This window comes from Bombus huntii, chromosome 8 (assembly GCF_024542735.1).
Source record: "Bombus huntii isolate Logan2020A chromosome 8, iyBomHunt1.1, whole genome shotgun sequence".
NCBI lineage: Eukaryota > Metazoa > Arthropoda > Insecta > Hymenoptera > Apidae > Bombus > Bombus huntii.
This window is the reverse complement of record NC_066245.1, coordinates 2,404,717-2,431,434: the sequence shown is the minus strand read 5'-3', so window position 1 is coordinate 2,431,434 and position 26,718 is coordinate 2,404,717. Positions and strand designations below refer to the sequence as shown.

At 37.0% G+C, this 26,718-nt stretch overlaps 3 protein-coding genes across 17 annotated transcripts in view; 2 read left to right on the top strand and 1 right to left on the bottom strand.

Moving 5' to 3' along the window:
- Window positions 1–16,894, top strand: part of LOC126868786 (uncharacterized) — an 18,656-nt gene extending 1,762 nt beyond the window's left edge. The window contains exons 3-23 of the mRNA XM_050624633.1: window positions 163–207; window positions 293–1,427; window positions 1,815–2,178; window positions 2,405–2,714; window positions 2,790–3,292; window positions 3,420–3,715; window positions 3,836–4,343; window positions 4,494–4,635; window positions 4,699–4,872; window positions 4,953–5,498; window positions 5,732–6,659; window positions 6,844–9,793; window positions 10,045–10,394; window positions 10,528–11,915; window positions 12,029–12,213; window positions 12,325–12,479; window positions 12,679–13,850; window positions 13,932–14,143; window positions 14,259–15,287; window positions 15,406–15,849; window positions 15,934–16,894. Of these exons, the coding sequence (XP_050480590.1) occupies window positions 163–207; window positions 293–1,427; window positions 1,815–2,178; window positions 2,405–2,714; window positions 2,790–3,292; window positions 3,420–3,715; window positions 3,836–4,343; window positions 4,494–4,635; window positions 4,699–4,872; window positions 4,953–5,498; window positions 5,732–6,659; window positions 6,844–9,793; window positions 10,045–10,394; window positions 10,528–11,915; window positions 12,029–12,213; window positions 12,325–12,479; window positions 12,679–13,850; window positions 13,932–14,143; window positions 14,259–15,287; window positions 15,406–15,849; window positions 15,934–16,017 (12,920 nt within the window). The 3' untranslated portion in view covers window positions 16,018–16,894. The remainder of the gene's footprint in view (window positions 1–162; window positions 208–292; window positions 1,428–1,814; window positions 2,179–2,404; window positions 2,715–2,789; window positions 3,293–3,419; window positions 3,716–3,835; window positions 4,344–4,493; window positions 4,636–4,698; window positions 4,873–4,952; window positions 5,499–5,731; window positions 6,660–6,843; window positions 9,794–10,044; window positions 10,395–10,527; window positions 11,916–12,028; window positions 12,214–12,324; window positions 12,480–12,678; window positions 13,851–13,931; window positions 14,144–14,258; window positions 15,288–15,405; window positions 15,850–15,933) is intronic.
- Window positions 16,284–20,787, bottom strand: LOC126868805 (TBC1 domain family member 22B). Of its 5 annotated transcripts, none has more exons than XM_050624699.1 (8): window positions 20,668–20,787; window positions 19,711–19,884; window positions 19,037–19,596; window positions 18,833–18,963; window positions 18,489–18,743; window positions 18,148–18,397; window positions 17,832–18,055; window positions 16,284–17,728 (listed from the first exon to the last, which is right to left on the bottom strand). In XM_050624699.1, the coding sequence occupies exons 2-8, from the start codon at window positions 19,791–19,793 to the stop codon at window positions 17,588–17,590; spliced, it is 1,644 nt and encodes a 547-aa protein (XP_050480656.1). In that variant the 5' UTR covers window positions 19,794–19,884; window positions 20,668–20,787; the 3' UTR covers window positions 16,284–17,587. The 5 variants fall into 5 exon arrangements, with proteins under 5 accessions (XP_050480656.1, XP_050480654.1, XP_050480655.1 ...); XM_050624697.1 differs by having other exon boundaries at window positions 20,611–20,706; XM_050624698.1 differs by lacking the exon at window positions 20,668–20,787 and adding an exon at window positions 20,392–20,535.
- LOC126868802 (tetratricopeptide repeat protein 39B-like) lies at window positions 20,663–26,718 on the top strand. 11 transcript variants are annotated; one of them, XM_050624687.1, is made up of 13 exons: window positions 20,663–20,799; window positions 22,627–22,725; window positions 23,004–23,210; window positions 23,299–23,368; window positions 23,447–23,475; window positions 23,547–23,727; window positions 23,802–23,934; window positions 24,381–24,513; window positions 24,602–24,701; window positions 24,769–24,834; window positions 24,917–25,638; window positions 25,721–25,954; window positions 26,029–26,718. In XM_050624687.1, exons 4-13 carry the CDS (start codon window positions 23,345–23,347, stop codon window positions 26,129–26,131), a joined length of 1,725 nt encoding a protein of 574 aa, XP_050480644.1. In that variant the 5' UTR covers window positions 20,663–20,799; window positions 22,627–22,725; window positions 23,004–23,210; window positions 23,299–23,344; the 3' UTR covers window positions 26,132–26,718. The 11 variants fall into 11 exon arrangements, with proteins under 11 accessions (XP_050480644.1, XP_050480643.1, XP_050480647.1 ...); XM_050624686.1 differs by having other exon boundaries at window positions 22,627–22,747; XM_050624685.1 differs by lacking the exon at window positions 20,663–20,799 and adding an exon at window positions 21,822–22,095.

Here is a 26,718-nt window from a genome sequence, read left to right as displayed (position 1 = left end):
TCGGTGCCGCTTATTGTTTGACGTTTCCTTCCAAGAATTTACGTCGAGTACTCGATTCGCGGGTATCGGTGGCCACCGTTATCAGTTCAGCGTGAAAAGCGTAGAACGTATTTCTAAGAATCACGAAACGGAGCGTATTTGATCACGAAACTTTCGTTACAGAATTCGTCAAAGATCCTACATTGTGCGGCCGAGCGAAATGCAAAGGTAATTGATACGATTTAGAAGCTCTTGTAGCAGTATAGCGAAAGGGAAGAGGCGGATAATTGATGTCGATCGATGTTTATTACAGTGACAGCGACGAAGAAATTCAAATACGAAGAGAACGTGTCATACTGGTACAGATATTCGGTAGACGTGAGCACGAATCTGGGCAATGTATCGTCTACGTCGTTTTCGATGCCACCGTCATCGGATTTCCTTGCGAACGAGTCCACCTTACGATTGGATGCGGATTTGGTGATTCGCTTCAACAACCCTTGCGAGGGAAGCTTGAAATTCCACAACGTGAGCCTAAGTCACGATCCTCGGAAATACAATCCAGAATTTCCCGACCGTGCCGGCTCGGAGTTCAAGAAGAACCTGGAACGTTTCGCGTTGAAGTTCGCCTACGACGATGGTCGGATAGACGAGCTATGTCCGGACAAACGCGACCCAGTCTGGGCCTTGAACTTGAAGAGAGGCGTGTTGTCTACGCTGCAAAACAGCATGCACAGATTTGACGTGGATTATCGCGCGGAAGAATTAGACGTGAATGGCATCTGCGAGACGAGTTATCGATTCCACGAGGCGAGACAGACCAGTCTGGTAGTGAAGAAAACGAAAAATCTGTCAAACTGCATGCACGGGCCAAAACATTTCTCTGTTATTCGTTCAAACGCTTACAAGAGTCCGCGATCGGGCGCTCACGGTCCTCGTCATCCTCTTCTCGAGTCCCGAAGCGATTGCGAGTTAACGATTGATCACAACGTCTACGAGAAGATCGTGTGCAACGAGTTTCACGTGCTGGTGCCGCTGTCGAGTGGCAGTACAGGCGCAAGAACCGAATCGACCACTACCCTTCGATTGATCAAAGAATTGAAAGACGATTATAGCTACGGCAACGAGTACGAACAAAGCGACAATTACGGGTCCGACCAAGAGGAAGACGAAGAGGAACAGGAAAAATATGAAAAGGACAGACACAGTCGCGCGAGAAGAACCAATTTGTTGTACGATTACTCGAAAACACCGAGGACCATTCACGGCGAGTTGAGGAGTGCCAGAGATTTGCTGAAGACAATGTGTAGACTAGGAGTGAGTACGGATGAGTTGCAGCAACGATTTCCCGAGACATTCACTGCGTTCATTCAGTCGGCGCGACTTCTCGATTATTCATCCTTGTCGCAATTATTCGTCAGGGCCCACGGTATTTGCAAAACTGGCAAGTGAGTAGCGTTGAATTTAAAAGGAAAGATTATACTTCCGAAAGACACCGATCGAGATGAAATTTGTTACGTATTATGGGGAGAAACTGTGAACCTGTAATATGAAATCTCAGTTTCGAAGATTCGTGCGTTCGAATGATGCAAATACCTATACGTGAGGCATCGTTCCCTGTACGTGAAAACAAAGCTGAACCAAGTCAAAAATTGTATGTCTGTGAATTTAAATTCCAGTTTGTTCCAATAGACTGTACTCGTGTTTCAAAGTTATCGTATCTTTCCACGATATCAAATTTCATTTCGATCGGTTACCGATCCCATTTGGAGGAATAAGGCACATAATCCAAGATTCCTCGGAATACACGAATTTATTTTTTATTAATTCCACAGGAAACACATTGTCGACTCGTTGCCATTCATTGGCAGTAACGCAGCCTTGAACGTAATGAAAGATCTGATAATAAAACGATACGTCAATCATTCGACGATCGACAAGTGGGTCATCGCGTTTGCTTTAGTTCCTCGGCCAAATCGAGATACGATCAGGGCTCTGTCACCCCTTCTTGATTTTCATCAACAAATTCCAGAGACCCAGTTCATTTTGAGTTACTCCACGACGATTTATGGCTTCTGTTCCACTCACGGCATAAGTTGTACCAATGTGGAACAGGTGACACGATTCCTTTCATACCTCGAGCAAAAGATCGAAAAGGGATGTGCACCTCGAACGCATTCACTTTCTACAACGAAAGAGGTACGTTAAATATTGAGGTATTTCGATGAGTTATTTAACCCTTTAATCTTTGTAAAAATTACTAGAATACATTAGAATCTGTAAACTATCAATTTGGTTCTTAAGTGTTTCACTCGTTCAAAAATTTTAAGCTGGAACAACAATTTTTGATCGGCTGACCTATGAGCAGAAATTCGAAAGATGCTGCGAGGTAATTGGTTTACCTAATTCTTCCTTGCTTTTACAGACATTAGAGGCGTTAAAAGCGATCGGAAACATGGGCTTGGAAACCGAGAAGCTATCAAAACTATTGAAAGAATGCATAGATGACGTAGGAGGATTTTTATCCACGGAGGTTCGCGTAGCGAGTATCGACGCTCATCGTAGAATGCCGTCTTGCGAGAAAACGCGAGATCTCTACTTTCTGAACTACTACCGGAACTTTACCTTGGATACGGAATTACGTATCGCGTCTTATCTGCAAGTAATGCGTTGCCCCGATTACAACGTCGTTAAAACAATCAAGCACACGTTAAAATCGGAAGAAATTAACCAAGGTACTTGTTGAATTCTCTTCTATGATCTTCGTCTGAAATAGAATCGGATTTAATTTTTCGAAACTTCGTTCACAGTCGGGACCTTCGTTTGGAGTCACTTGACCAATCTCTATAATTCCGCTTCGCCGACCAGAATCGAAGTTCAAAGTCTTTTGACGGATCGCGACCTCGACGACAAGTTCAACAAAGACAGAAGAAAGTTCTCACGAAACTACGACGGATCCTTTTTCTCGGAGGAATATAATTTCGGTGGAAATTACCAAGGAAATTTAATTTTTTCTCCTAAATCGTATATACCTAGAACCGCTACATTCAACTTGACCTTCGACCTGTTCGGCGAATCTGTGAACGTTTTTGAAATAACCACCAGACTCGAAGGCTTCGAATATTATGCGGAGAAGTTCTTTGGTCCTAATGGACCGTACAGTAACGAGAAAGTGTCGGGATTCTTCAAACATTTATTCAGAAACTTCAGAGCAGCTCCGGAGCAAGAGGAAGACTATTGGAAACGCGTGAAAAGGCTACCGAATGTTATCGAAAATAATTTCAACGAACCCAGAATCAGCTTTAGTTATAAGGTGAGATAGAGAACGTGACCAGTTAATGATCACGCATAGCGATGGATTCCTATAAATGTTATTTCGATGTTCGTTATTCGTCTATTTGCGCGCTGTACGAAACGATGGTTTTTCGCTTCGTTTGCAGATCTTCGGAAGCGACTTGAAATATTCTATGTATAACAGCGATCGTGAAATTAGAGAGGCCTTAACGCGTATTAATCCATGGGAGAAGTTTAATGAAATTGCTTCTGGAAAGGAGATTCGCTACGAAAATGCAATAATGTTCTTGGATTCCACTTATGTGGCCCCGATGACATCGGGGCTACCTGTACGCTTGGATTTTGCTGGCTCCGCGGCTTGCAATTTCAAAATGTCAGGGTTATTGGACACCAAGAGGATTTCTAAGAAAGAGATCGAACTCATCAGTAATATTGCACCTAGGTATAATTAAATGCATCGTCTCTCTTCTCATCTTCCTTGTTTTATTTCTCTTGTTGCCTTTATTTTCTTCGGCATTATGAAATTATGATGTATGAAACTAATATCTATATGTGTGAACAGCATGAGCGCCGACTTGATCGGTAGCATGACCGTAGACGCCTTTTATAAGACCGCTGGAACTAAATTACGAACGAACGTGTACTCCTCCGGAGCAGTTCAAATTCATCTGGAGGTAAAAGGATTACAGTCGGTCAAATTGAGTTTGGGCCTGCCGAATAAACAAATGGAGGTATTTTCCGTTGGCACGGACATCCTTTTAACAAGAGGCAACGGCGCCGAATTAGTGGAAAAGCCACTAGGCATTTTAATCGCCGGCCAAAATAACAACGATCGAGCTTTAATACCAATCCCGAAAAATGTGATTAGCAACACGAGCTGCACTTGGGCCGCACTCGATAGATTGATTGGTTTAAAGATGTGCGTTAATTATCAGCTATCCAACGCAACGAAAGATCCGAACGCGCCTTACTTCGTTTTGAACGGACCCACGCTTTTCAAAATCTCTTTGATCAAAGCTGATCCGACCGCCAAGAACTACTTGCTGAAGTATACATGGGAGAAGACAATGGTATCGTCTCTTTTATTTTCGTTTTACAAAAACCGCTAAATTTACACGTACTTCGTATCTGTATAAGAATAAAAGATTTTACGATGATTTTGTAATTATGGGAGACGTAGCGTACATTAGTATCCAGTATTTTCGTTTGTCTCGTTTTAGGAGAGAAATATTTTTAGAGTCGCATTCGATACACCTGGATCGTTAGTTAATAGAGAGTTAAGCGCAATGGTAGCGTTCGATACGAAGACTCATAACGTAACGGTTTTATTAAAATCTGCTGGAAATTCTCTGGTGGCCGAAGGTGAGCTCGTACGTTAGCAAAGCTATGAGTAAACTTATCGACGATTAACTTCATTGCTTTCAGGTACTTACAAAAGCACGGAAAACGAGACATTTGTGGACATTGGTTTCGACATAAATGGTACCAAGCACTTGGACGCAAGCTTAGGTTACGCGATCAAAAAGTTTCCCTATGGATACACGTTCAACCCACAAATGCACTTAATCGTGAACAACGAACGGGTTGCGGCTCTTTCAGGTTTAACTCTATCGATTCGCCTATCATCAATTACTTGGTTTAATTCTATTTGTTTAACCAAAGCTTCGATTTTATTAAAGGTAAAATCCGAAACGTTTGGAAAAGCAATGTTTCCCAGTGCGATATAGACCTGACTTTCCAAACGAAAAGGGTATGGAGCAAATTCACGGGATACATCGTTCGAAGAAACGTGAGCTTGACCAGCGCCTTCCAATTGGAGTATCAGATACAAAAGATGCCCAAGAAGGAAAGTCTCATATTCGAGCTGTCAGCTTACAATCGTTCGTTGAAACCTGTAACGCACAAAACGGTCGATTTAAAGTTACAATCTAGCGCATATCCTCAATTGAACACGGAGATCAAAGGATCGTATAAACAAGCGCTCGGTCAGTTGGAGTTACGCGCGGAAGTGAATTCGAGTCCACATCTCAAGGACGATCGTCACAAGCTTACAGCGTTATTGAGCATCTTTTATTCGAAAATGTATTTTCAAAATCAGGATACGAAAGTAAACGCGGTGTTCGCCATAACAAAACCCATTCAGAACTTGGACATCAAAGTTGGAATTATTCACTATGCTATGGGACCGGAATCGAAGACGGACTTGTTGATAAGATACGCCCCAGGTTAGAATTAAACGCACAATGTCGGGAAAAAAACGCTCTAGAAAACAATGGTCAAATGAAATTTCTCATCCCTAGTCCCTGAAATCCTCCTTCGATCTTCTTCTAACGCAAAATTCAACTATTTCCAGTTGTGATTCTTTTGATATTGATTCAGCCTCGTATATAATAATTCAATTCCTGACGTAGAATAAAACCCTTACCACGTCTTCTCATCTCAATTTCTTTGTGTTTAGGAAAAGAGATTAACCTAATAGTGAACTTGATAATGCCTCGCGGCTTGGCGTTCATCATGGAGAGTCGCGTAAACTTGACGATTCCGAACTTTAATTCGATGCTGGTCTACGTACGAATCACAGAGAGAATGAAGCGAACGTACGACTTGGATCTTGCTGGAACTTGGTTCAGCGGGCACAACATAACAGCACGTGGCACCTACTCGGACAGATCCGTGGCGACCGTATTTAGTCACAGTTTGAAGCTGATATTGAAATCTCCAAGTTTCGTCAACGACTTCCTGGTGAATTGCAAGGTGTATCGAAATTACAGCGACGTTAGAATCGCTCTGCACGTAGAGCAGCTGAATCAGGATAGGTACGCTTTCATCTTAAATCACACGGTAGCATCACCGACAAACATTATATCGTACGTGGAAGGAAGATACAAAGGAAACGTGTATTCGGTGATGACAGAAGTTGACACGCAACGAGAGATTCGAATGCAGATACACTTGGACAAATGGCGAGACGTTCATTTAGCGTTTATTAGCATGAACGAGGAAAATGAAAAGAGATTCGGAGCGGAAGTGAAATGGGACGCAAATCGAGATCCTGCGTTGAAACTAGCGTTGTTTTTCTCGTTAGATTGTCAAAAGGCTCAATTGCCCGCGCTTTCGAGCGCTGAGGAACAATTAACTGAACGAAATATTAGCACAATGGTCACTCTGACCTATCCTGGTCGTTTACTAGCCTGCTCCTGCCACGTGACCGCGCGGGGATACTACAATTACATCGTGGATGCTACGATCGATTGGAATCCAGAAGAAGCGATAAAATTGTTCATCGCGACGGAATATAACGTAAAACCGTTGATAAAATCGATCAGCCTGGACACTCGATTGCTCATGCCATTTGAAAATTGGAGGAAAACGGCCTTAGGCGTCAGGCAAGTAACGAAAATTCTTTCGGTTATCTTTGAATTATCTTAAAACAACGTCTATCCAGATAGAATAACGTATCCTTTAACGAATCATTTCTCAAATATTTTATTTAAGTAATATATAAGTCTAATACAGGAACGTATAAGTCAATTTGGCTCGATTAATTCGTTCGTTCGAATTGGGTTACAGGTACGAGCAGGAACAAAACAAGATAAAATTGAACGGTAATGTTCACTGGAAGGATTCGCAACGATTGATGGCGGAATTGGACGGCAGTACGGAAGAGCACGATAACGTTAAAGAATGGAGAGCCAACTGTGGAATAAGTAGCTCCATTCATGACATTTTGTCGACCACAGTCAATGTTACTCATAAGGTTATCGGTTGGGAAACCACGAACACTCGTTTACTAGTTAAATATCACCCGGATAAGGTGATCAATGCTTGGAGTATTTGGCACTTGGACAAAAAGTCCGATGACGTTTTCAATCTAACTGGTAATCTGCATCTCGAGTCGCCGGTGACTCGCTACAAAGTGAGCGACATGAAATGTCAGCTGCAAGTGTTACCAAACTGGAAATTCTTAGGGGCGGCTAACTTGGATTTGGATGTAAAAACCTATACTGGCAAACTGATCGGCGATCTTCATCGTTTGAAGGAATCCATGGTGGAATTCAACGTTACCACTCCGTTAGAAAAGTTTTCTTTGGTTCGTGGAAGATTCGGTCTGTCGGAAAGCAATAGACACATCGTCGCGGAAGTGACCACTCCAGCTAGCGTTATCGGTTTCGAGATACTCTGTCAGTTCATCACGCCGATTTACAACTTCAACGTTCTACTGTCACTCGCGACGCCATTGGAAATACTTCAAAGGCTACTTTTGGTCGCTAAGTTGAACAATCGAGAGGCCGACTTCCGTGTTGGCTACAACCGTATACTCGCTGGCTTCCAGGGTATTTGGCATTATCGCAATATTACTGATTTTCATTACAGTTATGTACTGTTTACGCCTGTGGAAGGTTTCGAGGAGAACGGAATCGTTGCCAAGTTAATCGTAGCCCGCGATAAGAACGAGTCTGTCGACATCGATACGGAATTCTCCATAAGAATGTCTGACAAAAAATACGCAGACGTGAAAATCGGTGTCAGAGCTAAAGCCGGTCCGAAACCTGCGCCGATTACTATACCGATTATTATCACGGGTAACCAGACGAACATCGATGAAGTGAAGAACGACGGTAGCAAGGAGTTGACGGAGAACGAGGACAACGTCGAGAAAGACGAGCTGGATCAGTTCGAGGATTACGAGGAGCAAAGTAGCCTTCATTGGCACGGTGAATTCGAAGTGTGTGTTATAATTATCGAACCTATCGTAGGAGAACTAGATATAGACAACGAAGGACCGACTTACAAGGTCGCCGCTGTTCTGGGCAGTTTCGACGACAAGAAAATCCTGTTGCACGATACATTTTGGATGGAGGATCTTTTCAATATGCGGAACAAATTGAACTTGGTCGTTCCGTTCGGTTTCGTCAATGAGATCGTCTGCTCGAATGCGTTTATCGTGGACCTAGAAAAACTCATCTACAGGATGGAAGCAACTGTGGAAGTTAAAAAGAATGTGACTTGGTACGAAACCGGAGTACTCGCTATTTACATCTATCGAAGCGAAAGCGAAGAGCAAGTGCTAGAGTTGAACATAAAAACTCCGATAGAGTCTCTGAAATTCATTAACATTAACAGCAGCCTGCGCGTCTCTGGCAGCCTTTACAGGCCTAAGTTCAGTGTTCGCGCACCGGACAGTGCCATCGATGTGAACGGATTTCTGGAAACGAAAGAATCGTTGATGGACACGTTGATAGTTATCAAGGTCGATACACCATTGCTGAAGATACCGAAATCTACTATTACCGCGAAACGAGAATTTACCGTGGAAAAAAGGTACGCGCAGATAAGTTGTAACGTTGCCGAACCTGCCGGACTTTCCTTCCTGTCGAGCTGGCACGCGACGAAAGATGAAATTAAAGCTTTCGTTCTCTTCAACTCTTGGATAGAATCGTTAAAGAACATCAAAGTTCACGTCTCGTATCATCCAAACACGACCGCGAACAACGGTACCGCGAATCTAGAAGTTTTAGCGAAACTACTCGACCGACAATACAAACTATTGGGCAACTATAGCGGTGACAGGATCGAGTCTGAGTTCTATACGCCTGCCTCGAACGGGAAACCGCATCTCCAGTTTCACGGCAACACGATGAAAGAAAGCGATTCTATACACAAATTGAACGGCCAGTTACGAAATCACATGACTTCAAAGGTGTCTACTGTTTTCGGTACCATCGAGCTGACGCAGAATGGCTCTTTGCACACTGTCGAGATAACGATCCAGCCAAAGGAAGCCGAAATCGATCAAAACGACAGTTTAGTTTTGAAACTGAAGAAGGAGAAGTATGGATTAAACGCTGCGTTAATTGGTCACCCGATAAACGGATCGTTGGACGCGAATTTCGTTAACCCTTTGAACTGGGATGTGAGAGCGCGTGCAAATTTTGACAAAATATCGACCGTGGAAGGTCAGGTGCAATTTATCACGTTTATGAACGTTCAAGTGAACGGTAACAAGACACTGTATGTTCATGCGGAAACACCATTACCGGATATTCGCAACGTCACCCTTACCGGAAGCATGCTGATGTCCAACAATAGCGGTGATATTCGGGCAAGTGGTTGGCTGAACGAGTACACTCGATATGCGATTCTTCAATGGAAGTTGATCTATATGGCAGACATGTTCGGAAGGGTTTTGATTGGATATGAAGGACCGACCGATCTTGACAACAGGCTTGTCGATACCCGGCTATTCTTCAAGAATCCTCGTCAAGCATTCAAAAACGTTGACGTAGGTTTCGATTTGGACGTGGATCGTGAAAAATGGAAATTTGCGGCGAACGCTACTGTTGGATTCCGCAACCATGAGAACATCGATGGAGTGTTTACCGTTAGACTACCACCTCCTGATAACGATGATCATCGTCTTCTTATTAGCTATCACGCCAACGGAGGCTTCAAGGATGTGTCTTACGTGATCGGGTACAACTGTCTGCGTGCGAAAACTAACTACGCTTCCGATGGCTCGGTTTGTCTTTCCACATTTTTTTATCTTGTATCCGTAAATATTTAGATTTTATTTCAATATTTTTACTGTCATTGCCTGTACACGTTATCGTCGAAAAGCTAGACACCCGTTGCAGATCTCTTCATCGTTCCGAATCGACCAACTTTGCCTTGACATAATTTTTTCTAGCGGCAACACTACAAACATATTAACGAATACAAGACAAGCAAAACAGTCTGTAAAATGAAAAATTCATTTCGGTTTTACCACAGATACACATAGACGAGAAAGACATCAACGGACATCTTCGCGGTTCCTGGGGAATGCTACCAGTTCAATCCGTGAATAATCTCCTGAACATAAGCATCAACGAAGAGTTCAAACTGAAATACTCGCTATACAGTCCAAAGTTTCAGCAACAAGAAACGTTAGTTTTCTTGCTTGATTACGGCGCTACGCAAGGCTCCATAGGCGCTGAAATTTATTATCCAGCTAACACGCGATTAGCTTCGGCAAATGTATCGTACGAAAGTCTGGAGAACGTGAACGGAACCATCAACACCATCTTACCTATGGCGAATATCTCGTCGTTAGGATGTCAGTTCACAGTTCTCACTACTTTGTAAGTAAATCGCGTCATTTATGCGTTCACAGATCTATATCTTTGTCTTTACATATAGTGGGTCGCATTTCTTTTCAATTAAGTTACGTCGAAGATACGTCTGGGTTAATACAACGAATGGTAACTGTTGCAGGCAACGAAACAAGAGATACGTGAAATTATACTGGCCACAAAACACTGCGATCGTGGATTCGGATTACAATTACCGGAGCGAGAAATTGAATTCGGATCTGGAAGGAATTCTGCACGCTGAAGTTCCTCTGAATACACGTCACATCGGCCACTTGACTTACGGTTACAAGAAACGACCACAAATGACCAGCGGTTATTCCAAACTGACGTACAACGGTCAGGAAGTTCTTCACGGTCAATATAATTCGAAGAGCGAGTCGAGAGCTGGCTTCGAGAAAGATCACACTCAAATTACGATTGAGAACGCATACAAGCCGATAGGTATTCTTTACATAAACCAATTTGAGTACAGCGCAGGAAACGAAGGGACCAACTATCCGACTGTCGAATTTAAACAAGTTAATCTGTACCGATTGGATAACAAAACGGCGTTCAACGTAGTCGGCGAATCTAGGATTAAAACGTCGCACACAGGCCAGGATATCCATTTGAAGGCGATACATTTGAACAAGACTGTGCAATTGAAGACCGATTATCAAGTTTTACCAGGCGAATTCGAGCAAACCAGCTGGCTCAGTTTGGGCGACGACGTTTGGGCTTCTTACAGTATCAACATTTTGAACAAAACTACCGAGGAGGTGGATAATCAATTCTTAGTCCTGAACGTCTCTTATCCTCGTAGAAATTTCAGCCTCGACGGCTCTTACTGGATCAGCAGCGAAGAGTTGAGGTCTGCGGTGAAACTCGCTTGGGATCAAAAAACGACGAAACCTAGAACCATAGGAGCATTGTTTAACTGGACGAAACTTTCTTCGGAGGATAAAGCTGGCATGCATCACCGAGCAACCTTCGCTTTGATCCATCCGAGTTTCCTGAGACAAGCCGCTCTGATAGGCGAAGTAAAACATAGCAATTCCAGAGACTCCATGAATATTCTTCTCGTCGCTAATTACTCTATCGATCCGAACAAGTGGTTAGAGTTTTCAGCGTCGTTTAGAAATGAAAGTGAGCCACCGATTTCTAAAAAATATTCTTACCAAATAGTGGGTAAGCATCCAAGTACGAAATTCGATCTAGGCGCCGAAGGATTCGTATACGAACAGAATAGCAGGCTGTTCGGAATGGCGAACAACGGACATTACAAACGTGGATTCATAACTCGAGATACTGGAAAACTAAATGCACGATTGGATCTCATTCGCAACGAGATATTTTACCAGCGAGAGTATAACGATGCGATCAAGTTTTTAAACGCTCGGTATTATCCGTTTGACCGCAAATACGTTTTGAACGGTAGTATAATAAATACACCGAATCTAAATGCTACTGGTTACTTCTTTCTCGATCCAACTGAAAAATTGACGTGGATGATGGTCAACTACACTCCAGGTTAGCGCACGAGCTAAAAAGAGAAACATCGTTTCAATAATTATTTGGATTTAAATCTTGCTTCTTTCTAATGTGAACTTATTTTAATGAATTTAATGAAAATTCTTTAACAGATGCCGTGGAGAGTTTACGAATGTATGGTAGAATTCCTGACGCACGGAATGCTGTATTCGATATTTGGAGAACTTACGATGAAGATTTTACCGTGTCAGACGTCTCTTTCTACTTAAAGCTCAATCATTCCCGACTGATTACTTCCACCCTGCGCTGGAGACCCGAGCTCAAGGCCGATATTATTGTACGCGACCATTTCTCACACTATCCTTTCTCATTCAAATTTCACTTGAAAATAGACAAGTTTTCGAAGAAGACGAAGAAAGAAAATAAATATACGTGCTCTTAATTTTAGGCTCTTTTGAAAAATACGGCAATGGATGCATACGATGGTATAAACAACGATATATATTATTGGAAACAATATATTAAAATCGAAACCGTGAACGTAATTTCGGATGTTTGGGATGACGCTCAATTGGATCTTCGAGAATTTATCGATGACTGGAAGTGAGTAACTTTCATCGTTTTACTGTTTAGTATCAATAGACTGCGGATATCTATGTAAATTTATATTTGTATAAATTACCACTAAAATGGCAAAATCTATTTTATGTACATTATCGCTCAGAAGAATCTTTCTAGTATTTGACGATTCAAACGATAGCCACAATAGTCATAGTCATGCCATCGCTTGTTTATGTTATAGCAATCTGAAGGAAGTTCAGACAGACCTAGAGGAGTTGAAGAACTATTTAAATGATTCTTACAACGCAAACGATTTTTACATTAAAGATATCGTTCTTTACGGAGGATATATAATAGATGAGCTGTCGTTACGAAGTCACATAGAATCGCTGCCAAATATCCTGAACGAAATATGGGAAATAATGGGCGAATCTGGGGAAGCGATCAGGAACTCGTTACTCTGGATCATTGAAACGATAAAGAGCGCGTTAAACAAAATCCCCGAGATCACTGCAGCGATTCTAAGGGGTGACATGATTTCTCAAGTGGCAAGCACAATCGATCAGCTGCTCGAAAAATACGACAAGTTCATGAAAGATCTTCACGTGTCGTTCATCAAGTACATAGGAAATCTTTGGGGACAGATTTCTCAGTCGATCTCACAGCAATGGAATCGATTTTTACTGCTTATAGAGCCGATGTTCATTCGTTTCATTCACTATTTGGAAACTGTGGTCTGGAAGACGAGCAAAGAATTCCTTGACTTCCTCTACGATCGAAGAAACGACCTCATTTCTTCTCCTTATTTCGATCATTTCTCCAATTTCACTCAAGATATCGACAAGTTTTACCGAGACATCAAGGGCAACGATATCATCACCAACATTCAGAAATACTCGAGTTTGATAATACAATTCTTGAAAGATAGATACTTCACCTTCGTACCATTTGGAAAAGAATTGAAGGACGTGATCGACGAGATCGTGAACGAGCTAAAGGAATTACAAAAATTGCCGTCTATACGTTACGCTTTAGAGAAGATGCAACAAGTGTACGATAAGGTGTGCTATGCTTACGATTACTTCGAGATACAAGCGAAAATAGAAAGTGCCATACGATTAATTCACTTGAAATTAATCGATATAAGTCAGACAGCTCTCCAGGCTGAAAGTAGATACCGGGTAGCCAAAACGAAATTCATCTTCGATCCTAGACAGGGCTTGATGTGTTTGGAGCAAAAGCTTCCCATGTCTTGGCACTCGTTCAATCAAACGCCAGAATTTCACGAGATACCTGAAATCAGAGCCATTTCTGACGCAAGTTCCTACTTCGCGTCCTCAGACGTGACTTTCTGGAGTTTATATCGGTACAGACCGTACATGGATCCGTCTAATTGGCTTCCACCGTTCAGAGGTAATCACATGATCGAGTCTTTTGTGTCTCTTTCATTCTGTTAATTTCGCGGCGATCTAATTTCAATCGATCTAATTTCAGCACAAGCAATGATCGTTGGTTTGCAAGACTTTATTACCTTCGATGGAAGACACATAGAGTTCATCGGTTCTTGTACGTACCTGTTAGCACGCGATTTCGTGCATGACACCTTTGCCATTCTTCTTGAGTATCAGCAACAATCCAATCGAGTTACGCACAAGATTATCGTGTTACTTGGAAAGGATACTCTCGAACTCAACTTCTTCAACGATGTTAGTAACCATAACAATAATAATAATAAGAGCAATAACAATAATTAGCGATATGCTCAAATTTTTTTCCCTTGTGAAATAGCATTCGATTAATGATACATTTACCTTTGCGCAGAGTATCAAACTCATCTCCGGACAATCGTCGAGTACAGCAAATAATCTCGCGCTTCCGATCGAACTCGAGAATGGAACGACGTATGTCTATCAGGCAGAAAGCGTGGTTACCGTGGAGCGCAAGCAAAATCAGTTCCGACTCGAATGCAATTTGAAATTCAATCTGTGTACATTAGAATTATCCGGTTGGTATCACGGCAAAACCGCCGGTATTCTCGGAACGATGAACTACGAGCCAATGGACGATACCATCGCATCGAATGGTATCGTAACGAAAAACGTGAGGGTATTTGCCGAAAGTTGGTCGATCGAACAAGAAACCGAAGATAAGTGCCCGACAAATAATTCCGATCCAAGAACAAAATCAAAAGCGGATTCGGTGGTCATAGAATTCTGTAATGATTTGTTCGTGAACAAAAGTTCGGAATTCCTTAGCTGCTTCCACGTAATAGAGCCGGAAGAATACTCAAAAATATGTACTGCGAGCGAGAGCAGATCGGAAGCCTGCACCGTGGCGTTATCCTACATGCAGATTTGTATGTTCCATGACACGTATCTCAGAATACCGGACGTATGTAGTAGTTGCAGTATGATAGACGGTAGTCAAGTTGCGGAAGGCCAGTTCATTAAATTAGAAGGTGATCGAGTACCAGGCTCGACCGATGTAGTGTTCATCGTCGAGGGGAAAGAATGTAACCACGGTGTGAAAGAAAATCGTAGCATCGAACAGTTAGTCACTCAATTGAACAAGGAGCTCAACGATCAAGGTCTGACGGATAATCGATGGTCTCTGGTTACCTTTGGAGCGGACGGAGTGTTTGATCATCCGAGAAGCGTCGTCTTCGATGGACAAATCTTTACTAAAAACGTGGCGCGATTTGTCGATTACTTCGATCACGTGCCGATCGGCGATGGAAGCGGCGATATTTTCGCAGCAATCGCGTTTGCCTCGAAACTCGTGTTCAGAACCGGCGTATCAAAAACTTTCATCCTAATGCCATGCTCGCATTGCGAGCCGGAAAATCAGACGGTAAGTGATTCGACGATATTCTTCTGAATGGCACCTGTGCTTTTCAGAACTACAATTCGATTCGAATCGTTCGATCAATCGGTTTCCTTAATTTTCTCAAACAAATTTCCTCTCTTAGCTTGACTACGCAGTGGTACATGAAGTATTATTGGAACACGATATTACGCTTCACATATTGATGGATGGTGATTTCGAATTCGAAAAAGAGAGACTGAATAAGATCTTCTATGGTCTGGACGCGACGAAATCGTATACGAAAAAAGATTCCAGAACGTTGATCGGTGATATCGACCTACGAAGACAAGTGAAACTTTCAAAAAGTGCGTTAGGTTATTGCACGCCTTTGTCTCTGGAAATTAATGGAACAATATTTAGCGGTAACAAATTACGTTTCGATAAGCTGACTTCGATCAAAAAATTCGCCAGTGTTTTCTCCAAGAGGGTAGCTTTAACGGCGCAACCTAATCCTTGCCAAAACTGCGAATGCACCGCTGATAATAATGGCGTCACACGTATGGAATGTATACCTTGCATCTATCCAACTCTGGTTTCTGTTGATTACGTAAGTTTCTTCTTGTCATTTTCATCTGTATTTCTGTTTTTATATTAACATAAGAATATAATGAGCTTTCTTTTTTTTTTACAGGAAACGTTTAATCTGAACGATTCTTTGGCATCTATACAGTCACTGAACATCGATTATGATCAAATCGATATCGATGACAGCTGAAGAAGCACTAAATGGGCACACGCGTCCCTCCTTTTTCTTACTTATTTTGTAGGTATTGTTAATTTCGCTCGAACGAAAAACTTTTACCAATGTATATGCCATACATTTTTCGACAATGAGTATTCAAGACGTATTCTGAACTTAAGAATATCATAATGATACCATACGTTTAGTAAATAATTTCATGTATTTATAAAGTAATATTCAGTCCGATTTTTACTTCGAGATACTTTGAAAGGAATATTATATTTATATAGATACATAAGTAAGAAAGAGACAGTCTCGTTTATTAATCGACGACGCAACACGCTTTATGTGTACAAGTTTTCGATCAAAAAATTGGAATCGAAGAATCAAAAAACATTACGCTATTTTAAATTTAATCAACAAAGAACATAACAACATCGAGTAAATAATAATAATACGTGCCATATGTTAAGAGTACAATTCATCTTATGAAATACGCATTTTTTATATCTTTTTCCTTTTTATACAATTTTCAATTAGTCTTTCTCGACATGCAAATTATCAGGCAAGTATTTTTCGATACTTTTACGTTCTATTAAACTCTTGTGTGTATATAAACGCAATGTCATTCGTTCAAAAGTCAATTGAATCACTGACCAAGGACAAAATATCATACATTCTAATTGTTTTGTAAGATGTTCATAGATAACTAAGAATAACGTACAGATTATTTAAAGATAGAAGCTCTCTCTGTAATATTTGTATTATGGCAATGCATAAACATGGCAAAGATTTGCATCGAAATCTCTTGACACGAGATTCTAAATTCCGAACAATAGCCTGTTCTCTTTTTAAGGGTATTCTGAAGTAAGAAAAACTGACAGAAATGGAAATAAATACTATCATAATACATGTGCTACTTTTTTTACGTGTTTTGTATATTGTAAATTACATATACTAACTTGTTTAAATGAAATCGGTCACAAACTGAAAATTTATACGAATAGAAGAAAACTTGTAATCGCTACGTAAAATAGCAGTCATATAATTGCAACTGGTTTATAAAATCTTTTGCTTATTTGTTACCAATGTATGTAATAATTTTAAATATATTATACAAATGTAACACGAACCATGAGTGGCGGTTGATCCGCATTACATCTTCATATTTCAGGATGCATCTAAATATATTTTTCACAAATTGAGAAATGGCGAGCAAACTTATTGTTCATAGATTATCGTCCAGTAACTCTACAAATAATTGCTACAATATTATTAGTAATAATGATAGAATAATAATAATAATAATAATAATGATAATAATAAAATATATCATATAATATAGTAATAAAATTTGTAAAGACTTTGAGTCTTTGAAAAACATAACGAAAACAGAGCTTCCTTTTTGAACTACAAAAGCGACTTAAAATTAATAACTTGAATCAGTTAGAAAACAATTGAAACTGGTCCTGAGAGTCATCGATATATTATATAATATAGGTGATGACTATAAAAACAGGCGTATCAATTTAGCACAAAATCATTTGTGTCAATGTTCGTGGCCGCAATTCTCATATCGTTATCTAAACACATTAGAAAGTGGTCACCTGGTATCGTGAGCTTGCAAGTGATTGGGAGCATCTGCGAATGTGAATTTTAATTTGTATGCTTCTGCTACTAATATTCCTATTTCTGAATCTGTCCAATTTTGAGTAGGCAGGTTTTGTAGCATTAACATTAGCCCCTAAACAGTAATAATAAACTATCTCCATCTTTCTTTACTTAATAACTGAAAGAAAGCTTTACATCGAATTATAGTTTGCATTAATGCTATGGTCTGAACTTACTTGAAAATCAGGCTGCAATAAAAGATTACGTCTCCAACGAAGAAGAAACGCGGCGCATACATAAAGTTGAAACGAAGCAAATCGATCAGATTCTGCTAAATAAGTGTCCCATAGACGAATGGTACAATGTAGAGGGATTTCTCTTGTTAATAGATTATTCATCCATCGGAAAGAAAACTGTAAATAATCCACGCCATGTTGGTGTAGATGCTGATGCAAAGGTACTAAAGGAATGAATTACATCTGTAATTATCCAAAAACAAGGTACAATGGAAAGAAAGAAAAACAGAATGTTCCAAACGACTGATTTACAAACCATCAATTCTTTGTATCAATTCTTTCAACTGATTTACTTTGTGCTGAATGCCTAATTGAGCAAAGATATAATTATCTTGAATACCATCGAGAAACTTGGACAAACACCAAAAGCTATCTGCTTCTATAATATCTCGTTGTTCTTTTTGTAATGATGCAACATCATAATTTTCTAAATCTTGCCACGCTGACACAGGCACTGCTTCTTGTAAGAACACGAGAAAGAAAGGTGTCACTAGATCATTCATTCCCTAAAAACAAAGAAAATTGCAAGAAAAAGAAATGAAAATAAAAACAATTTGAAGATGACAATTAAAGGTAGAACAACGGACGTAAACATACTTGAACGTAACCAGAGGCGGGATGTCGAATCGCCCAAATATAGAGTATTCTTTCAAAGATGAATTGCACTGTTGTTTGTTGAAACAACGAAATAAGCGGTGACATTCTTGGAATGTCAATGTGTATTTGACGATATGTATCTTGGAATCCTTCATCTCTTTCAGTATCGTAATACTGTTTCACTAAATTCCAATAATCCAATCGTTTTCGTTCTAATACGTGTTGCCTTCGTTCCAAATTAGCTGGTAAATACTCCTGGATGACAAAAAACAAAATTAAAAATTTTTTACGAAATTTTATCATTATGCATAAAACATATGACACAGTTTACCTTTATTACTTACAGACAATAACCTCCATGTAACAGAACGCAGTCTTGCAGGTATACCCGACCACGACAACTGCCTCAGTTCGTCTAAGTTTAATACAGAAGCTTCCAGAAGGGACTGAAATTTATCTACTTTACTTTCCCCATCTACAATTATTAACAAATCAAAACTAAGGATACATTAAAGATAAATGGATGTAAAAAATTGTTCCATAAGCACCTTGTTCTTTAGAAGGTACAAAAAATTTAGTAGGTGCGGTTGTTTGCCTTAGCGGTTGCGGTCTGCCTGGAAATTGAGTTGGTTTATGTTGCGGGGAAGCGCCGTACTTTACACCCACATCTTCTGTGGAATGTTGACTGTTATTCACTTGAGAATGCATAGACAAATTAGCATTTCGCAAATGCAACGGTTGCACGGCTAATCTTTGGAGAGCTTCCGCCCGTTTTTCCTCCGGAATAATTTCTTGAACGCGATGCGTAGATTTTACATTTGTCCCTGAATCTATGCATGCTTTTCCTGACCTATGACTATTAATGACACTGATAGCAGCAGACTGGCTAACTCGTTTTGATATTTTTACATCTGAGACTGTGCAAAACTCATCATCTCCCGAATCCCAAGCATCATCTACACTCTCTTGAAAATCTTGAAATGATGTAGAGCCTCCACTACTTCCTGATATAACTCCACCACTTGTAGATATTATATTAACTGAACTGCCAGACATCAGTGCAGTACTACCTATTTTACCAAGCTTACCATCTTGTTTGGGACTTGGTCTTTTATTATGCATGTAAAATATAAAAAACTATATTATTCTCAATAATCAATACTAAAGATTAATTGTAACTTTATTTTGACCATTATTAGAAGCATAATATTATTATACATACCTGCCTGGAACAGCACGAGTATTTTTTTTCCAAAAAGATTGATACGTTTGGTAGGCTTCGCCTTGGTGACTCTGATTTTCCATAATTATTAGAAATTATGTTAACTAGCACCTGTCACCTTTCCCAAATAATTAAAAAAATGGTACAAAGTCCTCATACCCTTAGAAAAGTTTACTGAAACAAATTTTGATGATAGTGTTTGTTATTATTATTGTTACACTGTCTTACACAGTCTTATTACAGTCTTTGGGTTATTGTCATTGTTATGCTAAATATACAAAATTACAAAGGTCATATCATTTCATATACAAGCGCCAAAAATAACAGACATTAGTGAACTTATGTAATTGTTATTTTTTTCTAATTCATGTTACTTTATATTATATAAATTTTAATACATAAGTTTATCCAACTTATTGTTCATCTTATGATAAATATATCAATAGTTAAGAATAATATACAGCTATTTTGTATAGGATAAAAAAAAACATTTATTTGATATATATATAAAAATTATATTAAAAATTATAAGTTATAATAACAAACTATCTCTAAAAGATATAGAAAAACAAAAATATTGTAACATCAAATCTTCACATTATTTTTAATTATGAACAGGTTAGGTTACACTGTACAAATATTTTGATCACAGCGAGTGACTAGGAAGAATGGAGATAATACCATTATATCTAAAAATATTTATGCAACAGCGTAGTTACGTCAAGAATGAACAAACTAAAAAGGCATTTAACATTAAGTAAGGTTTAAAGTATGGGACACTGTGCGTATAAGGCGAATTAGTTTTGATTTCTTGTTTTAGTGCACTCAACATTTCAATCAAGATGTTAAAACAAGTGCACTATAAACTATATAACATTAGATGACTTTTTAAAAATTTACCAAATGTACAAGAAATAAGATATGATACAAAATTTTGTTTGATGCATGTACACTCACTGCTTTTGACGTATGACACGTCTTTGCTGGTGCTGCCATCAAAGAAATGGCTAAATTAAATTTTGCATAGGTATATCAGCATATGTACAATACTATTCGTTCCACTACATCACCTTTTTACATACCATATACGTAAGTACAATATTCTTTTCTTGTTAAAACTATACTAGTAATTTTAAAACCTCTTTTCTAAAAAAATATCCTTCTCTTGATATCAATTAAACTAACACGAAACTTATAAATAAAAACATTAATGTTATAAAGCACAATAGTGTTATGAAAAATGGTTTTTAATAATAGCAAACAATAAATAAATATAAAACAGTAACAGTTTCTCGACTAAATGAAATTTCGCGGTAGAGAAAGCAGTCTGCTAGGAAATCAGCGATTCTCAATATTTAGAAAAGTTTAGTGTACATCAATACATATATCAACTTTCTTTATATAACAAACTTTAAACATTTGGTTTAATAAAACATAAAACTTTAAAATCTCATTTGAAAGTAAAATCTATATAGAATCATTTGTATATGTCCTTATAAAATAAATGTGTCACATAAAAGTGTTGATGTAATATTTATTATTTTCTATTTTATGAACCTACGAATTAGAAGAAATGTTTTAATTGAAAATATTTCTTTAAATTGTGTATACCATTCTAATACTTTATATTGTTATTTCTTAGTCTTGAGAAGGATTAGATATGTGATAGATTACATAAATATTAATATACATGTATAATTAAGGTATAAAATTTCATAGATTCGAAATCTAGAAAGATTACACGTGACTATCAGTGACTCTTGAAATTTTTAATAATTAAATTTGTCACCTTTATAAAAATACAATTGATTATTTTTTATGAAGAACAAGCATTAAACAAAATTGTCATCGTGCTGATCATATGTTGATGATCTCGAAAGAAGTTCTTAACAAATCTTTCTTTTAAAAACTGTGATTTCGATGTTACATATATATATATATATATATATATATATATATATATATATATATATATATATATATATATATATATATATATATATATATATATATATATATATATATATATATATATATATATATATATATATATATATATATATATCGAGCACCATTATACTGTGTAGAGTTAGTGTCACGTGTACAATTGCATCGTATGTGATCTGACCGATACCAACATAATCAGTGTTCTGTCAGTCAGTCGCGTATGTTTTAAACCGTTATGTTTGTAGCTGCGTGTTACAAGAATTCTTGCAAATCTTGAACAAAAATGTAAAAACGTCTACTTATAATCTTTTACATTGTAACATATACACATATTAGAATCTGATTATATTAACTTAGAAATGTTATTAAATAAGTATTAGTTTCCTTATTTTCCTTGTGAATCGGATCAGCTACGTTTTGACATTTTATGGATTCATGGTAAGCTACGTTGAAATGTTTACATATAGTAATTTATATTATTGTTAGAAGTTATAGATTATAAAAAGATCAGATTTTGTTAATTTATAGGCATTGATTAATTGTAATGTATTCAATCTATCGATTGCCATGATTTCATCGTGAATTTATATGAGCGATCTAGGTCTATCGGTACCATCGCGGTAATTCAGTTATACTACTTTCTTTGTAACATTCTACTTTAGATCGCTTCCGGGTTCATGTATCGTAGTTGCCAGTTTATTTTATAGAACAGAAAGAATTCTAGTAATAAGGTTGCGATTGAGGTTTTTACACTTTTAATAACAGTTATGACTACAATATGTATTATGTTTATTTAATATGATAATATCTTCTTCACTTTAAAATATTTTACATTCAAATTAAATACATATATAAATTTACATATAGTTCGCACATATCAAAAAAGATCAGTAAATTGGTTTTTGTTTCTATACGTACATGTATATATTGTCTATATGTATATTTACTATCTATAATTTTCATTTCTAGCATTATCACTCTACTATCATCTTCCACCTGGATATATCTGAAGAAAGTATCTTTTCTGCAAAACTAGGAATATAATAACAAGAACATTCCATGATAAAAGTATATATCTATATCATTCACGGTAAACATTTGACACTGTTCTTTAAAAATTAAGTTGTTTTTATTAATACAATCTTTAAAGAAATGATAATGTTGCTCTGAAAAATATATTTTATCTTATCATCAATGTATCTTTTCTATCAATATATGTTAATCTATAAACCTGTTTGATATTTGTATGATTATCATAATCAATTTTATATATCAAAATACATAGATAAATTATAAAAGTAAGGATATGTTATAGTAAGAAATTGCTTTTATTTTTTTTGTTGTAGTTTATTTTTAATAGTTATATTTACAAATTACAAAATGTAATTTTTATGATGGAACAAGAGAAATAACGACCTAAAATTAAAGATAAAAGCACAATTGAGAAATCTGTCTTAAGGAATATATCTTTCATCTCTAATAATTAACATATTTGGTGCATAAAAGGATCATCTTACAAAATATAAGATCTCTATGCTGTATATTTATTGAATGTGAGACTATTTTATTTTTATACAAATCTCACATATAAATTAAGTGTCAATAAATTAAATAGTAATATACAATATTTTATCTCTTTAGCATATTAATTCAAATATTATCAAATATATTCAAACATTAATTCAAAATGTCAGACATCGAAGAAGATGAGGTATGTATGCATAAGTAAGGTTGTTTCATTAGTAGTGATAGCAGTATCTTATTTAAATTTTCATTCTCATGATTTTAGTTTCAAGATGCTCAAGAATCTTTACCACAGTGAGTATTTTATTGATATACCTGTATATATGTACATTATATGTTTTAAATTAATTATATTTTGTTTCAAGGCCTAGTTCTATGGATTTGGATACAGCAATAATGGAGGCAAAAAAAGCGATACACTATTTTTTTAATAATGATTTTGAAGAAGCAAGAAAGATTATGGAGCCCTGGGCAGGCAGTAGCATGTATCATTCTTTAGGAACAAGTATATTTGCATTCCTCGAGGCTATTCTTACATCTGAACAAGTATTAAACCACAGTAAATTGTGATATTCGGAAAATATGTCTTTCAATAATACATTGTAATGTGTATTGCTTAGAAATGCATTGAAAAGGCGGTTGGAGCTGTAAAACAATGCATGACTGTGTGCTTGAAACAACGTAAACATGTTACACTAACACAAAATATTGGCAAAATGGTGAAGAAGACTAACTACGATGCTTATACAATTGGTAATGTATACACTTATACCAGATTGATCTGTACCATCATGTCTTATCAAGCTAGTCATATTATTTTGTCTATAATGCATTGTCAACACAAAATCTCCTAGAAAGCATGTAATACTTTATATGTAAGTCGGTTTTCAAATTAACAGATAACGTTTCACTACCAGTAACTTGTACTAATTTAAATATTTAAATCTCCTCTTTGTAGCAAAATTATGGAATATTGTCAGGACATTTTGTTATATTTGTTATATATATATATCAATCTGGATAATTCAATAGTCATAGTTCATTATCTAATGCAAAGTATTTTGATGTACGAATTTATTTACTAACAAACAAGTTTTCCATTTTTAATAATTAAATTACCCACATATTATAACATGTTGTGGCACTGATATTACTAAATCATTAAGCATGCAAGGAATGATATCGAATTACTATTGCAGAGGAAGTGCATGCGGAACTCTGTTATGCCGAGTCACTTTTTTTAAAATCGATGCTCACGTTTGTGGAGGACGAGACTTTGGTCAGCTTTGTTAAAGCTGGATTGAAAATTCGTACCTGCTTTCTGTCGTATAAGTAAACGAATCATAGTGTGAATTATCTATGTAGATGTTATGTCGATTAAAAAATAGTATATTACTTATGTACATTATTTTTTTTTCAGAGAATGTTTATCAATTTTAAATAATCGTAAATGGGAAAATAATGCTCATAAGATACATTTTGAGAGCGGTGTCCGCACTGGTATTGGTGCATTTAATTTGGTATGTGGTATTAACAATATTTACTATACAAAATAAATTGCAATAACTATTTTTGAGAATTTTTTAGATGATTTCCCTGTTGCCAGCGAAAATTATCAAACTGTTAGAATTCATTGGATTTTCGGGTGATAAGGTACTAAAATATCTTTTACTATAAAAAATCTTTGTATAAATCTTTCCATCTTATGACGACAACATATTATTTTCATCAATAGGAATATGGTTTGTCGGAATTAGAAGCGGGATACGGAGAAAGAAGAGGATTAAGGCACGTGTTGTGTGCGATGTTTCTTTTGTCTTACAATTTAATAATATCATTTGTTCTGAGTCATACAGACGGTGATCTATACTGGTGTGAAAAAGTTTTGGAAGAAGAACTGAGTCTTTATCCAAACGGTATATGGTTTTTGTTTTTTAAAGGCAGACTAGAACTAACGAGAGGAAATTTTGAGAAATCTTTAGAATGGTATACAAAATCTTGGAAAAGTCAAGATCTATGGCCTCACTTTCATCATATTTGTTTCTGGGAATTAATGTGGGCACATTGTTCGCTGCAGCAATGGGATGAAGCTGCAACGTTTGCAGATGCTTTAGCCAAAGAATCACATTGGTCACGTACAATTTATTTGTATCAAAGAGCTGCGATACTTATGATGCGGAAACCACCGGTACAAAGCGAAGAGAAGCAAATGATAGATACTCTAATGATGCAAGCGTCTACCTTTAAACAACGTATTGCAGGGAAGTCATTACCAATGGAAAAATTTATAGTAAAAAAAACTGAACGGTACTTTGCTCAAAAAAAAAACCTGGTCCTTCCTATATTTGAACTTATGTATGTGTGGAATTTGTTTCGCATAGTAGGCAAACGACAAGATTTGACGCTAAACATGTTTAAAGTAATCGAAGAAGCTGAAAAGGAACTTGCGAAAGCTTCGTAAGTCTTCCGGTCGATTTCATTCCTAATCTAATTCAGAATATTTATCTGGTAATATACAAAAATTCCAAATATTTTACAGGAAAACAGAATATCACACGGATAATGAAGCACTTTTATTGCTTCTAAAGGGTGCTTGCTTACGACAAATGAAACATCCTTTGTTAGCTGAAAATTGTTTAAAACGCGTTCTCGAGTTGGACAAATCGATCAAAGAGGATACCTATTTACTTCCTTATGCAACAGTAGAATTAGCTTTGCTAGCACAAGATCAAGGAAATATTCAACTCGCTATTGGATATTTAGAAGACGTCAAGTAATTTCTATATGATTCATTTTAGACGTTCACATAACATTTGTTATTCAGTTGTTAACTCTTATTCGTTGCAGAAAAACATTCGCTGGATATCTGTTGGAATCCAGATTACAGTTTAGGATCCATTCCGATTTAATGAAATTGACTGGAAGGAAGGCCGAAGATATTTTAGTATAATAGTACCTGAAAGATAAGTTTTCTGCGAAAAAGAATTCTTTACTACCAATAGCATCACACTATTGCAGATTCGGGCACTATTAATTTTTTGTTAAAGTTTTATTTTTATGTAATAAGTTATTAATGATCTTTAATGCTCATTTTGGAAGTAATAACTTCTAGAATTCCTGTCTAATATTATCGATTTTTTTTCTATTGTATAGTATATTTACATCGTGTATATTTTTTGCTAGTTTTTACATATCAACGAATATCTTTAATGATATTGATTAAAAAGTACCATCTTTGATGATGATATTTATTAAGTATCTAGTGCATATATCATTCATTGAATTCATTGAAAAGATCTAGAGAAAGATTTAAAGATTGAATGATTTTTTTAAATTTGTTATTTTAATTGTAAAAGACATTAGCGAATTTGTATCGATAGTATAATGCGACAGTTTAATTGGTGGGAATAGAAATCACTATTGTTTATATGTATACGTTCTCCTTTACATATGTTGTATTTGCAGTGTTTAATAAATTGTAAATCAAACAGAATATAAGAAGGGGGTGAAATGGAAATAAAAGTAATTTATTGCTGA

Bases quoted from the DNA above. Each gene is read 5' to 3' on its own strand.
- LOC126868805 (XM_050624699.1), bottom strand. From the start codon at position 19,793: ATGGAAAATCAGAGTCACCAAGGCGAAGCCTACCAAACGTATCAATCT. The intron at 18,398-18,488 runs GTATGTTTACGT...CTTTGTTTTTAG, and splicing joins CCGCCTCTGGTTACGTTCAA to GGAATGAATGATCTAGTGAC. The intron at 17,729-17,831 runs GTAAGTTCAGAC...ATTACTGTTTAG, and splicing joins TATTGCAGCCTGATTTTCAA to GGGCTAATGTTAATGCTACA.
- LOC126868802 (XM_050624683.1), top strand. From the start codon at position 22,717: ATGATAAAAGTATATATCTATATCATTCACG. The intron at 23,728-23,801 runs GTATTAAACCAC...TGTATTGCTTAG, and splicing joins CTATTCTTACATCTGAACAA to AAATGCATTGAAAAGGCGGT. The intron at 25,955-26,028 runs GTAATTTCTATA...TATTCGTTGCAG, and splicing joins GGATATTTAGAAGACGTCAA to AAAAACATTCGCTGGATATC.